The sequence below is a fragment of the Apteryx mantelli genome, chromosome 4 (genome assembly GCF_036417845.1).
Source record: "Apteryx mantelli isolate bAptMan1 chromosome 4, bAptMan1.hap1, whole genome shotgun sequence".
NCBI lineage: Eukaryota > Metazoa > Chordata > Aves > Apterygiformes > Apterygidae > Apteryx > Apteryx mantelli.
The window spans coordinates 25,852,026-25,863,217 of NC_089981.1; the positions used below are offsets into that span (position 1 = coordinate 25,852,026).

Consider the following 11,192-nt stretch of genomic DNA (forward strand, 5'->3'; position numbering starts at 1 on the left):
TGTTAGCCTTTTACACTATTTTCTCTGTAGTATTAACTAACTTAAAAGCCTTTCATTCTCTTACTATTTCTTTGTGAGTAATGATGAATATTTGTCATAGTGCTGAATGTAAGCTGAAATTTTAACTAATTTCTTCTGCCTAGTTTGCTATCTGTAGCTGGTCCTGCTCTCTTATTAGCCTTGTGCTAACTCTAACACAAGAAGGAAGAACCTGCCTTTCTGTATGGACATGGGGAAGAACAGAAGGGCCAACACGTGGAGGAGACTCTGTATTTCCAGTGTCTCTGCTTCCTCCAAAGAAAGGAGAACCAAGCTCTTGAATCATTAGTTTGATCAAATGTTCTCTTAGTAGAAGGAGTTAACGTTTTATTCTAAATAATATTTTGGTATTGCAAATCTCTGGCTGAAATACTCCTTCCAAAAGGGTGCCAGATACTCCTGTCTGTTCCAGCTCGTTTCCTCTCCTCCCTGAGGTTATGCAGAGGATCAGATGGGGCAGTGCCAAGCGGCGTCTCAGGGACCCAGCTTGCCTTCTCCTTTCTGCTCCTCTGACCTTCTGGAGCTGGCACTGAGTCTCTGAATCCCTCTGCCCATCATCTGTCCTTCCTGTCACTGTGCCAAAGACAGATTTTGCTTTCTGATCTCAAGCCCCTGCACCTGATGCACGAATGCTGTTTCACTATGGCACTTATGCCTGAGTCCAGAAAAATCTGCAGCAGAAACTTTTCAGAGAACCTCTCTCTAGTATTAACTGTAGGAGGTTTCTATCTCATGACACTTTTTTGTGCTTTCCTTCTTTCAAAGACTGACTCAGTGCATTCAGAAATGCACAGAAATTCAGAATTTAGGAGCAATTTACACTGATGGAGCCAAACTACTGAGATATTCCCAATGCCATAGAGGAGATGTTGCTCCCTTTTGTTAATCATATCAACTCAAATAGTGCCCGAGTGACCACCTGTACATGGCATCCCAGTTCTGCTGGTGTTTCTTCCCCTGTCTCCCTCACCTCTGGGGAAGGCCAGGCAGGAGTGGTGGGAAGGAGAAGCCTGAGGACTTCTGACCTGCAGAGGAGACTGAAGGCAGTGCCCTGAGGAGAGCTGCAGAGAGAGAAGCCTCGCTGCCGCTCGAGTCCTTGCAAGTTGCTTGCTGCCCAATAGCCTGGGAGTCGGAAAAGGTGTGTTTACACACTCAGACCTACTCCACTCCACTTCAGGCCAAGGCTCTCTTCTGCCCTATGTGTTGCTTGAAATGCTCTTTTGCCAGCTCAGTATTGAAACTCAGCAACCTTTTCACAACAGGAATTACAGGATTGAAATTAAATAGTTTAGTGGATAAAAGTAAATGGGAATACAGTAAAACTTACCCATACAGAATATAAAAAGATAAATCTCTGTTCTGCACCAGAAAAATAAGTGTGTCAAAATTGGTGTTATTTTATGCTTGTACCAGATATCAATGGCAAACTCTTCCTTTGCTTAATATCAACAGGCAATTCCTCTACACTTCACTCAAGTCATATGTGATTTTTGAACTGATGTTAGGGAAAAACAGATCCAATCCTGCCTTCTGGGTCTTTCGTTTTGAAGCTGTCTGCTTTGATTTTTCTTCCTGAACATTTTTAGTTTTTATGGAATGATGCTTATTTTTTTTTAATTGTATCTGACATAGCTTATTCTCCCACCACTACTTTTATATCTAGTGTTGACCATCTGCCTACTTTTTCAAGAACACTTACTAAAATATGATATAACACTTCAAAAGTAAAGCTAAAAAATATATATATATATATTCCTAAATTCCTGGTCTACCTGGCAATTGGTTGTCTGGGAAAAGGAGGAGTTTGCTCGTCTGCTCTGGCAAACCTTATCTGGTTCATTATTTTGCATAATCTGCTTGACTGAATGATATGGCTAAAGTCTCCAATCTTTTTGTAACCTGTGAGAAATGGGAAGAGACCAAAACATTTGGGTTCTTCCCTGCAGTAGACCCTGAAAACGCTCCCTGCAATCAGAAAAATGGCTGAGCTGTGTAGACGAGATTGAGACTGTGCAGGCTGTGGTGGTATTACTGTGTGGGTTTTTTTTGTTTGTTTGATTTTTTTGACAAGTGTTTTTCTTCAGAAGTTACCTACAGTTTCATTTGCAATTGCACATTAACACGAGCAAAGCCCTGTAGAGCCAGTCTCGGGTAAAAGCACTGTTTCATCTGCCCCTTTGAACAAACTGGACTTGCTTGTCTTGCACATGCTTGAAGTAAAGCTCTTTCAGATCTGTGTTTGAAGTCTGAATTGTGGAGTTTTTTTACATGCTTTCATCTTTTGTCACGGCTCCGTCAACTAACTCCCTATTTTCTTCTCCTTTGAGAGAAATGCTGTTAGTTCACAGAACAGCGTTACCTGTTACAGAGGGCAGTGCTGGTTTTAGGAGGCAGCAGTGTTAATGTGGGAAGCTTGTCATTTACTTTTTGCTCTTTCTCTAGGTGCTCAAATGACCAGAAAGTTCTACCTGAGTAGATCCTGAATTATCCTGTTTAGCCCCCACCACAGTGGCGAGTGCAAGGATCTTTATTTTAAGGCACAGAAACTGAGGCAGACAAGGCGCGTGACCCAGAGGAGTTTATTAGAGACATGTACTTGCGCTACAGTACAGTATGGTGTAGGCGCACCTGGACCAGATACAAGTAGGCTAACACAAGTACAACGGCTGCAGCGCAGAGGAAATTTAATCAGCAAATCTTGCCCAAAATTGGAGTAAGTTCATCCTGAACTTTTTTACCACAGCTGTGCTGTGGTTTGTATCAAGCTAGCTAGTTTAAAGCTGTCAGTGGTATGCAGCTACTATTGCGCAGTCACTGTTAAAACTGCGCTGTGACTTGCACAGGAACCGTAATCTCATCCTTTGCCTTATGCTAACATCGCAACTTGAAATTTTGGTGGAGCGAGGCTCCCTAATGACCTCACTGCCGAGTCGCAGCTCTTTGTGCTCTGAGTCGACAGCGGCATAGCTATGAGCAAGTCTGCTGGTGGGGGCGGTAAGGGCAGCACTGAGAAACTCAGGGAGCACTTGTTTCCTCTGCTTCTCTCTTTGCATTTCCAGCTCTTTAGCTAGTGACCCCTGGAGTTCACCCGAGACTGCTTTGTTAGGCATGGGAAACATCCTCGTTTGCTTAATATCAACAAGCAGATTTTTTAGGCTTCGCTCAACATTCACATGCAATCATATCACATGTCTCAAAGCTTGACCAAAATGCAGCATTGCAACTGATAATAGAAAAGGAAGGGGAGACGATCCAAACTAAAGCCCATTTAAACCCAAAACTCTTTTACAGGAGTTTTCCCTATGGAAAGCTTGCACATTTCACTTCTCAGCTCTGAGTTATGCTGAACTATATGTTCTCCTCCAGAAAAGGACATCTTCAAAACCAGAATAAAGCAGAGAACACACTTTTGTTCAGTGCAACAGTCCTTCGGGGAAGAGAATAGCCTTCAAATAAGAAGAAATTGTAGGCAAATGTGACCACATGGAATATTTTTTTTATCTTTTGTTGTATCATGAGTGTTTTTTTATAAGCTGCCAAGCGCTGACAGTCATATATAGCCTGGATTGCATGCTCACCTTTAAAACTGCGTCCGTATAAATAGACCAATGTACGATACAGTCGCTTTATAAAACCTGCTAGTTGCCAAAGTATTTCCAAAATAATCTTTTCTTCCTCTTCCTCCTTGAGAAGAGGACTGCTGAGAGATGCCACTAGGCTCTCGTTTGCTGCTGCTCCTCTTGCCACCTGTACCCTGGCCTGCTCTGCCCTTTGCATGGTGCTGGCTGAAAGCCGCAGGTAGCTGTGGTGCAGTTTTAGGAGTTTGCCAGATTCTTGATCTGCGTTCATCACTGAGCCTTTTATCATCTGGTGCCTTTCCTGCATGTGTGCTGAAGATGGCCTTCAGTTCTAGGCCTTGGCAGTAATGTTTCGGGTCATAATGAATCATGCCTCTCCTCTCCTTTTCTTTGTATAATCATTTACATCAGTTTTAAGTGTCTATAAACCTGACATGGTGGTACTTCATACCTAATACATGGGTGCAAATGACCATGAGAATATGGAAAGACACTTCAATGACTCAGACCCCTTGTAGATGTGCTTTGGCTATTTTATTTCCCATGGACAACCTCCTCCTAAGCACTTAGTAAAAAGTATTTTCTGTATGTTGTGTTTCATATCCTACAGAAATGGCCCTGAGACTGCAGGCTCTATCTCCATCTCTGTGACGAGATCGTGATGGTCTAGCCCTGGTCACACAGAGGAAAGCACTGACACATTGAATCCATGTCATTTTGAGAGGCAGGGATGAGAGATGGGTGAATGAAAGTCACTTTCTGCCATGCCCGATGTTCTGATGGAGCATACAGTAGTGTCACGCTGAAAGCCCTAAGACAAATCTCTCTTAATAGCTAATTCCTGTCAGGTGTTTTTGTCCTGTACTTCAGAGAGCAAAATTTAAACATTTCTTGTCTTTTGCAGGTGCAAAAAACAAGCCTTTTTCATACTTAACCCTCTCTGCAGTGCAGTTGCTTCATGTATGATATAACCCTCACGTGCTGTCAGGACTGTACCATACGTTCTCTCTTGCACAAAATCATGAGCTCAGGTTTGTTCTGTGTTGAGTTAGAGGTATTTTCCTGTTGGGAAGGAGTTGAAATGTTTGAGTCATACTGAAAGGAGAGCCCTGTGCGGCACCCATGAGCTTTACTCATAGAGAGTGCAATTTGTGTTTGCTTTTGAAAACAGCAAAATGAAACGGGTAATCCCTGGAGCAGGTGTTCTCTCCTTGCTACCTACGCAAAGCAGAGCAAACATCTCGCTCCTCCAGGACTTTGGTTTCACCGCAGAAGCCGTAAGGGTGCAGCAGTCCAAGGAATCTGTAGTTGCAAGTGTGTTGTTTTTGAATCTTGGAACATCGTTTTGTGAACTTCATGTTTTTGACAGTTTCCAAAATGGCAATGTGCAACTGAGAAGGAAAATAAAATTCCTCGGAAACTAGCCTGAATAATAACCTAAAGCCTGGCTTGTTTGATGTAATGCGGAATGATTCTTTGAAATAGATGCATGGTGATTTGTGCGGTGACCCAGTCAGCTGCTGCCTTGAAGTGCCCTGTGAGAATGGTACAAAATTTCCATTGTTACTGTATGTTAGCAAAGACATTACTACCCCTAGTGAATGGGCTCAATTTGCCTGATGCTTAAAAACTAGTGCCTTGTATGAGAGTACAGAATGCCTTTTTGGTAAGTGTTAGTCTTACTGTAACTTTCCCTATTTGCCTAAAGTAACGCCCAAACAGGTGTTAGTTTCTTTCTCTGTCTCCATTGCTGTACATTGGGCTCCATCCCCAAATTTAGTTTGCAGGCCGTGCCAGGTGTGGTGTGCTGCTCTTTGTTGTTCTCTGGGAAATTGTTACCATAAACATAAGGCTTCTTTCTACTTCCCCTTTTGTAATGCTCAGCTATTTGTATGCTACAATAAGGATAGAAAAGATTAGCTGTACCCTGTACTGCTCTTGCTTCTGTTTGGCAGTCATGGGATAGATACTGATATTGAAGGGGAAATTAGAAATTAGGCTTTTGCAAAGGAAATGAGTTTGAAAGTAGATTTGAAGCCTTCTTGCTTCACTTTCCAGTACTCCAGATACCAGTTCATAGGCCTTGCTGGTCATTGTGTACACTCTAGTTGGTTTTCTCTTAGGGTAGCTATTAATTATGTATTTCTGACAGTGGGCCTAGAGGCCCTGATCCAGGTTGTCGGTTCTGCTGTATTACATAAGTATAAATAGGGAGAAGGTCATATCAACAAGACATTGCTTCTGCTGTGAAAAAACAATTCATGTAAGGTTTTAGGTTAGAGGACCAAGTTGAAGTCCACGCTCTGCGGACTCCATGCCTCTGTTATAGGGAGCTGTTTGAAAGCTATTGGCACTTCTCCTCTGGGATCGGGACAAAGCACAGGCCTGTGAACTGAAGTCAGCCGGTTTTCACTTGGGTAAAGCCACTGCTGGGGGGATGGAAATTAGTGCTCCAGGTCCCTTGTATGGGGAGAGTTGCTAATCACATAAAGATGGAGTAAGGACAGGCTATGCCTGCAGGCTAACTTTGAAACCAGCTTATCTTTAGCACCGTGGCTTTGTATTTAATATCCAAAAACATGTGGTTTTCCTTATCTGTATTTTGTGTGTTAGTACTGCAATGCCTGTGCTTTTTATCCAGTTCAGAGACTGTTATATTCCCTGAAAAGTCAGATCCAGGTTTCTGGAGTTGATGGACCTGAGCTGCTTCAGCAGCAATTGGAAGGGCTGCCTAGAGTGCAAGACAACTTGTTCCTTGAAAATGTGGGTGTAAACATAGCTCCATAATGAAGTTAGTATTATGCAAGTCTTTTAGTTGCTTTCTACTTCTAGAGATTGTATATAATGTTTTGAGATCATGCCTTATGTTCCATTTACCAAACGTTGCCTTTAATAAGACCTTACAGAATGTTGAGACCTCCCCGTTAGCTATTAATACATGTTTCCATGCTCTTTTGCAGAAAGAATTGATATTCGCTGTCTTACGTTCTAATAACATGAATCTTTTCCACTAATGACAGAATAGTTGCCAGCAAAAATATTGGAGGGATATTTCTTTCCTTTTGTTTTATGTGATACCCTGGAAAGCCAACTGTCCTGAAAATGTAGGAGAACCTATTTAGTTGTGTTTTACTACAACTTAGAAGAGATGTGGTCTAAATCTCCTTCTATGCAATACTGCATTGTTCCTTGTGAAGTTTTAAGTGCTTCCAAACAGTCAAACAGGGATCTTTGAGATGCCTTAATTCTGTTCTTCGTTCTATCCTCATTCCGTTTTAAGTCATTTGACTTGCTCTAAGTTGCTGATCTTTTGCATGCTGTAACTTTATGCATAACCATCTGTACAGTAGAGCTAATTTAAGGTTAAAAGAATATTATCTGAGGTATCTGAGAGCATTGCTAAGAGCACAGAGCCTGCAAAACAGAGCTGTGCCAAAATGTTTCAACAGATCCTTAAAATGCAAAGCTATCTGCTGAACAGTTTGGCTTCAATAAACTTGGATTGTCTTTAAAGCAAACCTCTGGTTTTGTATGTGTGGTTGAAAGAGTGGGAGGAGAGAAACGGAAAAGGGACAAGCTTTTTAAGATTTCAGTGTGAAGCCCCCAGGGTGTGATGGCTTAGAAGCAAACTGTTTCTAGCCTGAAACCAGGCTGCAGTGATGTTTGAAGCTTCCTTGTGTTAGTGAGTTTTGTTTGCTCTACCTTGAGATTGATTGTAAGGATGTGATTTATCCTACCTACCTTCAGCTATCTAAAAATCATCTGGTCTCTTCCTAGAGTCAGGGGAGTGAGACAGACTTGGTTTTGACCACCCAAAGCATCTTAGTTGCTCATATTAATTTGTCTCATCTGAATAGCAAGTGCTCGGCAATGAGGAATGGCTCTGAAGCCTCTGGTTTCCCCTGCGTTCCGCCCTCGGGAGCGCTATGATACAGCTTTAAAGAGAAGTACTTTTTTCCAGCTTCATCAACCTGTGGATTTCAGTTGTCATTTGAGCGCACCTCGAGAAAAGCCTAGGTAATTGCTGTTGGCAGAAGGAAGGCGGCAGCCCTTTCTTGCTTTGTGTGGCCAACGCAGGCAGATTCGCAAAAGGGTTTTTTTCATATGAGGCTTGTTAGGTTTCAAACACAAGCTAATGGAACTCGGCATCAGGGATGTTTTTGTTTTGTATATTTAATTTTGGGAGTGGGGGAGTTTGGGAAAAAGCCTGGATAATCTTACTCTAGACTGAAATTACTGTGCCAAGTGAAGTTCCCTTGGGTTTTTACTGGGTTGCCATGCTAATTCTGTAGTTTTATTTGGGTATTTATGCTTTAAAAGGGAAAAGGTGAATGCAATATGTTATGCCTTTGTAAAAAGGTTGCTTCATTTAACCCAATGACACAGAACAACTTCTCCTTCCTTCTCTACCCTACCACATACACAAATCATTAGATTTCACAGCATGCTGCAATGCTTGTTTTAAATTCAATTAGAAGCAATTTGTAGCTGTATTAATACACATCATTCTAATGGCCTTTCATCCTAGGAAGGTCTGGCACAGACATAAAAATTGAATTTTCTCCTGAAAGCAGGTAGGGTTGTTGGGGCTGTATTAAGGCTTTTACCAGCAATAAACCCTGAATAGGAACAATCAAAAAGAAAACAAGCAAAAAAAAAAAAAAAAAAGGGAGGGAGGGGTCAGAATGAAAAGGCTTCCTTTGTCCAGAGACTAGCCATTAATTCACCTTAGTGAAGGCCTTTCCTTTCCTTCTGTGTCCTTTCTTTATAGGTACTTCATCATCTCATGGGACTTATGTTCATATATCTGCTTGTCCCCCTCCTGACCAGTGTCCCCGCAGTCATTTTGCCCAGCCATCCTGCAAATTTCTTTAATACGATGGTACAAAAAAGGAGCCCTATGGTTTTTCTGCAAATACTATTTTCTCCGGAACACATCTGGGATCTGGTCTTTTCTTTGTACAAACCTTTCTCAAAATGTTCTTCAGGCAGATGTGGCATTGCATGCCTTTCATTTTCGCCACAGTGATTCTCTCCCTTTTAGCTTTTCTGACATCTGACTTAACCTGGCTGAGATCGGTATTGTGGCCTGTCGTTTCGTATCTCTCAGCTGCCCTTCCTTCCTTCACTTTCTGCCTGGCTCTCCAACTGTGTGCGTGGCCCTTTGTATAAGACCATTCACAAACCATAGTGGGTTTTTTTATTATTATTATTATATATATATATTTATTTTGGCCAGATTTCATCTCAGCCCATTTCAGGAAACTTAGAGCTCACTGGAGTGACATACAAAGATCTGTCTGTTGGCCCTTCTACATGCTGGGACAAATAAAGGCTGTAAAAGACTCAGTGATTCTTACTTTGAGAGATGTTCTTGTCTGTGGTTTTCCCAGCTTGTAAATTTTTCTGTGATCTTTTCTCACAAGTTGCTCAACTAGGTATGTTATCAGTCTGAGAGGCTAATCCTACCGTTCTGTTTCTTTAAATATTTATTATACCATTAATACTCCATTTAGCAGTTTAATTCAAGGTGACCAAAAACTTGCTGATTTCCTCCCTCTTGTTCTGATGGGATGGGATTAAAAAAAAAAAAACAATCCACTTCGGTCAGATGAAGTAGCAAGTCCCCATACAAACAAATTAGCCTGCTGCATTTAGTTGTTGTACTAATTGCTAATGGTCTAGTAACCAAAAGCTTACCATAGTCATCTCATTAATGTAAGAGCATGTTATAGTCCCTTTTCATTTGATTTGGAAGTTTGCTCGCCCTGCGGGTCCTGCATATTAACAGCTGTGCAAAAGAATGCCTTTTTAGGTGCAGGTGGGGTTTTTGTCTTTGCATTTTCCCCAAGTAGTTGTTCTCTAATGATATCTTTTGCTTTGCAATGTCTTTTTCCTGGTTGTTAACATTTACATTAATAGTTGTACCCAGAACCTTACAGAAAAATTTCCATGAACCTCTTATTTGTTCTGAAGGGTGCTCTTTAAATATTATGTTTAAATGTTATATATTGCAGATTTACTAAGAGTTTTGTTATTTTTTCTGCAGCGTAAGTATGTGCACTTGCGCTAGAGCTTGGGCTGTTAATATTGCATATACACAGCCCTGAGAAACTCTGGTGCCTTGGAAGAGGATAAGGATGGCAGAACTGCTCTCTTAACAGATGCATCTAGCTCACTGTGACCTTCTGGTGGTATTTCGTTGTTCTTCATTTCCATAAAGGTTTTAAGAAAACTAATTTTCATGAAGTTTGTTTAATTACATCTGATTTTAGTAATGTTTACACTTAATTACAGAAGAAAAGTTCAATATAGTAATATGTAAAGAAAACAGATGAGAATGAAACATACTTTGGTCACATGAGAGAAGGATGGTCCTGCTAACTTTGGAATAATCTGTTTCCAAATTTTGAGAAATAACATGATTTTAGAGTTATGATTGGGATTGGATTTTTTGAATTTTGGCTTTTTTCTTCTCATTATTTGGGCTTCAGAATGGTGCTTCATGCTGTTAATACCTACTGCTACTCAAAAATACCAATGGCATCAGAAACATGATTATATTGCAGATGGGTTTCTTTTTCTTTACAGAAATTCACAGCCACAGTCTGTGACAATCAAATAAAGAAAAGAAAAGGGGGAAGAAGTATCTCTTGTTGTTCAGAGTAAGAGAGATTTTTTTGTATGCATTTTCTCTGTGTGCCAGCCATTTATAGAACAAAATTTACATATTGTGCTTTGAGAAAGAGTACGATGGGGTAATAATACGTGGATCATGATTTGGGATATAAAAGAGTAGATGTTACAAAAATAATAATGAGGGAAAACATGAATAATGAAAGCGGTGAAATAATGTCAAAGCAAGTAGGAGAGGTATAGTGAATAAGAGTAAGGCAAGTTGTCAGCTATTTGTATTTAAAGAAAAAAGGTGAGATGTGAACTTGAAAGCAAGAATGAAATGTAGTTGTGCTGCTCTGCGACTCTATGTTCCCCAGTCCTACAGATTGTGCTGTGTGAATTGGTTAAAGTCACTGGGCTTGGTGCATGATAGTTAGTTTTGCTTACTAAAGGGAACTTGAAAGAGAGGGATCCTAGATCGTTTCGGGGAAAGTCTTTAAAATGCTGAGAGATTTCTGTGGGCATTGTATAAATAATGAACAGTGTTTTTACTAAGTGATTTTCAAGTTTCTTCATTATTTTAATCTCTCTCTTACTTTATTAACAATATGTAACAAGATGGAGGAGATTTTTTGTAACTGATTCTCTTTCATTAAAGCTTTCGAGGGAACCAGCACATTTTTCCCCATCTTAGCAGAATTTCTTAGACCCCAGTTAAAAAATGACTGAACACATCTACCCAAAATTAACCCCAACTGCTGTGTCCCTCTTGTCTCTATTCAGACTTTTGCATCCTCTCTTTCAGGTGGCTGCTGCTTCTCCTGGGGATGGAACGAACATGGGATGTGTGGTGACGGCACAGAAGCCAACGTCCATGTCCCAAAGACGGTCGAAGCTCTTGGTTACGCAGAGCAGATGATAGTTGGGTGTGGGGCAGGGCACTCCATGGCTTTCTGT

The 11,192-nt window shown here is 40.9% G+C and overlaps 2 protein-coding genes across 2 annotated transcripts in view; one reads left to right on the top strand and one right to left on the bottom strand.

Annotated features, from left to right (window-relative positions):
* Window positions 1-11,192, top strand: part of SERGEF (secretion regulating guanine nucleotide exchange factor) — a 159,862-nt gene that overhangs the window by 146,058 nt on the left and 2,612 nt on the right. Inside the window, 1 exon segment of the mRNA XM_067296053.1 lies at window positions 11,041-11,190. Within this exon segment, the coding sequence (XP_067152154.1) occupies window positions 11,041-11,190 (150 nt within the window).
* KCNC1 (potassium voltage-gated channel subfamily C member 1) overlaps window positions 4,645-11,192 on the bottom strand; it is a 123,450-nt gene continuing 116,902 nt past the window's right edge. Inside the window, 1 exon segment of the mRNA XM_067296051.1 lies at window positions 4,645-4,679. Within this exon segment, the coding sequence (XP_067152152.1) occupies window positions 4,645-4,679 (35 nt within the window).